The sequence below is a fragment of the Orycteropus afer genome, unplaced genomic scaffold (genome assembly GCF_000298275.1).
Source record: "Orycteropus afer afer isolate SDZICR_OR568_19922 unplaced genomic scaffold, OryAfe1.0 scaffold00043, whole genome shotgun sequence".
NCBI lineage: Eukaryota > Metazoa > Chordata > Mammalia > Tubulidentata > Orycteropodidae > Orycteropus > Orycteropus afer.
Window position 1 is genome coordinate 16217089 of NW_006921630.1, and position 3781 is coordinate 16220869.

Here is a 3781-nt window from a genome sequence, read left to right on the forward strand (position 1 = left end):
ACCCCCCCCCAAAAAAAAAACAAAACTGCCATCAAGTCGGATCTGACTCATAATGACCCCTCCTGGTATTTCTGAGGCAGTTTCACTACAAAAGTAGATTGCCCAATCTTCCTTCCTTGGAGCAGCAGGTGGGTTCAAACTGCTAGCCTTCTGGTTAGAAGTCAAATGCCTTAGGCAATACACCACCAGAGCTAACCCAAGCCATGGTATTTTCATCACCTTATATGCATATGAAAACTGGACAATGAATAAGGAAGACCAAAGAAGGGTTGATGCTTTTGAGTTGTGGTGTTGGTGAAGAATACTGAAAGTACAATGGACTGCCAGCAGAACTAACAAATCTGTCCTGGAAGAAGTGCAGCCAGGATGCTCCTTGGAAATGAGAATGGCCAGACTTTGTCTGACATACTTTGGTCACGTTATCAGAAGGGACAATTCCCTGGAGAAGGATATCATGCTTGGTAAAGTGGAGGGCCAACAAAAAGGGAAAGGCCCTCAACAAGGTGGACTGACAAAGTGAAAGTGATTGCAACAGTGGGCTCAGGTATAACACAGATTGTGAGGCTGGCACAGGGACAGTGTTTCGTTCTGGTATATAGAGGGTTACCATGAGTTGGAGCCGACTCGACAGCACCTAACAACAACAGCAACAACATTCTCTTAGTGCATCTCTTAGTTCTCTGAAGATTTTATTTCAGGCTCAAATACTGCCTCTTCTTCCTTTGTCTTTAAATGGGGGTTCCCTCCAAATTACATTCTTCATTGTATTATAGTTTCACTTTTAGTTCTTTTAGTTCACTTTTGGTTCTTCTTGGAGGAACAATATTTTCTCAAACAAAATGTTACAGAAAAGTGCAAATATGAAAAGAACCAAAAGCAGAGTTGTACTAGTGAAGGAGGTAACTCCATAAACTTTGATATAAATACAAATTCTAGAATTCCTTGGGGGAAAAAAAAAAAAACTGGAACCCAAATGAAAACCAGTAATTTTAGTCCTCATGCCTTCACTTATCACTTCTATGTTGATGTCACCCAAATCAGGGTTGTTTATTCATTCTTCTTTCTAAAATTCCAATTTCATATGTTCAACTGCAAACTGGGAATCTTTTCCTAAACATCCTGAAAACAGTTGTCTTTCCGAAGCACAAATCAGATCATGACTTTTTTGTTGTTTGTTCATTTATACATGTTTTGGTTAGCAAGTGCAACTCTGACAGAAATATATCACAAATGGGATGGCTTTAATAAGCAAGAGTTTATTCTCTCACAGTTTGGAGACATTAAGTCCAAGTTCAAAGTGTCAGGCTGAAGGAGCTGTGGGAAAGGCCCTCAACCTTGGGCTTCAGCTCTGCCTCTTGCTCCCGGCCCACTGAAGTTAGAGGCATCTCTTCACTCAGGCAGTTACTGGCTGCTGAGGCTGACAAGCCCAAGGTCAACAAATAAAATGGCAGAGTCCCAATGTTACCAAACCACACAGCAGGCCATTAATTCAAGTCCATTGTAAGTCCCAAGGTCGGCAGAGCACCAAGGTCGGCAGAGCATGGCAGGCTGCTGAAGAACCATATGGCTGCATGTAGTGTCCAAGTGTGCCATAAGCTAGAGACCATCCCCAAAAGCAGCTACTCAGCTGCTTGTGGTAGATCCGACCATGGAGTTGATTGACAATCTCATCATGGGGAATAGCTACACCAACTGCCCAGCCACTCAACCAGGCCCAGCCAAGTTGACATACAAATTTAACTACCACATACATTTCCATGGCCTTCAATGTACACAAGGAAGGCTAAACTCCTAAGCATAACATTGAAGAGCCTACAGACTGGCTATATCCCAACTACCTCATCATCTCTTACCATTTTCTTTACCTACTCTATTTCCTGTACAATTATTTGTGTTTCTACCTCTTTGTGCTTATTCATACTCCATATAGACTGGCTTCTTTGCACTCCTCTGTGTATTACAGTATGCTTATGTTTTAAGATTATGTTCAAAAATCACCTTACTGTAAAACTTTATTTCTTGTTTGCTGTCATCATGATTGTCTTCATTTAAGTTGTTGGGTTTTTTGTTTTTGTTTTTGTTTTGTTTTGTTTTTCCATTGAACTAGGAAATTCTGAATTATCTAGTCTGTTTTATATAAGCTTAAAACTTGACATAAATTCATTTTAAAGGCCTTTGAAATGAATTAGTTAAATTTTTATCTAACTTATGTTCACTTGAACAACTTATAAAGATTCTATTTGAGTCACCTGGTGATTTACTTCTCCAGGAGGTAGGACTCTACGATTGATGCAGAGCAGAACAGAAGATGCTGGCCAATATACCTGTGTTGTAAGGAATGCAGCTGGTGAAGAAAGAAAAATCTTTGGACTTTCAGTATTTGGTACTTTAATAATTTGCAGTATCTAGATAAGATTCTAACTGGCTCAAATCCGCTTTGGGAGCAGAGGTGAAATTTATTTAAGACTTAGTCTCATACTGATGTATTGTTTGGCTCCTGGACTTTCACACTTAGCAAGAATTCGATGTTGAAATGGTTTGGAGGCAATCAATCTGAATAAAATGTCTGAAAGGCCATGTCTTTTGTCATTTCACAGTTATTCAAAAGTATTCTAAGACATTGAATAACTTGAGTGGTTATTTGAGTTATCCTGGAGGAAATAAATGTCTAACAAACGTTAAAACTCAATGATTGGTTGACATTTTTATCCGAAATTTATGGTTTAATTATACTAAAATTTATTATAATTGGATTCATGGCATATAATTTTATGTATCTTAAAATTAGACTTGTCCTATTAATATTTTGACATTTTTTCTGGTAAACAAATGATGAACAAGAGTTTGGGGGTTTGGCTTTAAGATTAAAGCTTAATTAAAGAGTAAATAGTGACACCTATAAAATAAGAGCCCTGCTGTTGGAGTTATGACTTACTTTTTTGTTTGTTTGTTTGTTTGTTTTAGTACCACCTCACATTGTGGGTGCTAATACATTGGAAGATGTGAAAGTAAAGGAGAAACAGAACACTACATTGACTTGTGAAGTGACAGGTAAGGGGCTCAACTGTCATACTTCTGCTATCACCCCCACCAAGGGATTAGTCAATGCCTCCATTGTATCTTAATTAGTTGGAAAAAATCAAACAGCTGTAATAACCAAAACCCCCAACATGTTGTCATTGAGTCAGTTCTGACTCATAGTGATCCTGTAGGACAAAGCACTGCCCCATAGAGTTGCCACGGCTGTAATCTTTACAAAAGCAGGTGGCCACATCTTTCTCCTGTGGAGACGCTGGTAAGCTTGAACTCTGCAACCTGGGCTCCTAGCTACTGTAATCTTGTTCTTGGCTCATCCCAACCATGAATAATGCCACCAAGCACCTGACTATTTCTTTGAAATGAAATGTAAGAAAACAGGAAAAGGAAAGAAAGGCACAAACAGGGTAAGGGAAAAAGAGAAAATAAGAGGAGGTATAAGAAGAAATGATTAAAAGAGAGTAATTATAGTTATTATAACAGGCATTTGAAATTGAATTCTAATGTAACTAGTAGAAATATAAGTGAATAATGTCTACAATTCTATGGAGATAAAAAAGTAAATGCCCACCCTGTTCATTTCCTTCAACTCATATAATTACTTTTTTAATCTTTTCTGCTTATATGTAGATTTTTCCTAACTTATCTCCTCTTATTTTCTCCTTTTCCCTTATCTTTGCACCTTTCTTTCCTTTTCCTGTCAGCCCCAGGGTTACAGGGGAGGAGAGACAACTCAGGGACGCCC

The 3781-nt window shown here is 38.5% G+C and overlaps 1 protein-coding gene across 1 annotated transcript in view; it reads left to right on the plus strand.

Annotated features, from left to right (window-relative positions):
* Positions 1 to 3781, plus strand: part of HMCN1 (hemicentin 1) — a 691072-nt gene that overhangs the window by 492295 nt on the left and 194996 nt on the right. Inside the window, exons 46-47 of the mRNA XM_007937695.2 lie at positions 2270 to 2383; positions 2965 to 3051. Coding sequence (XP_007935886.1) covers positions 2270 to 2383; positions 2965 to 3051 — 201 coding nt within the window. The remainder of the gene's footprint in view (positions 1 to 2269; positions 2384 to 2964; positions 3052 to 3781) is intronic.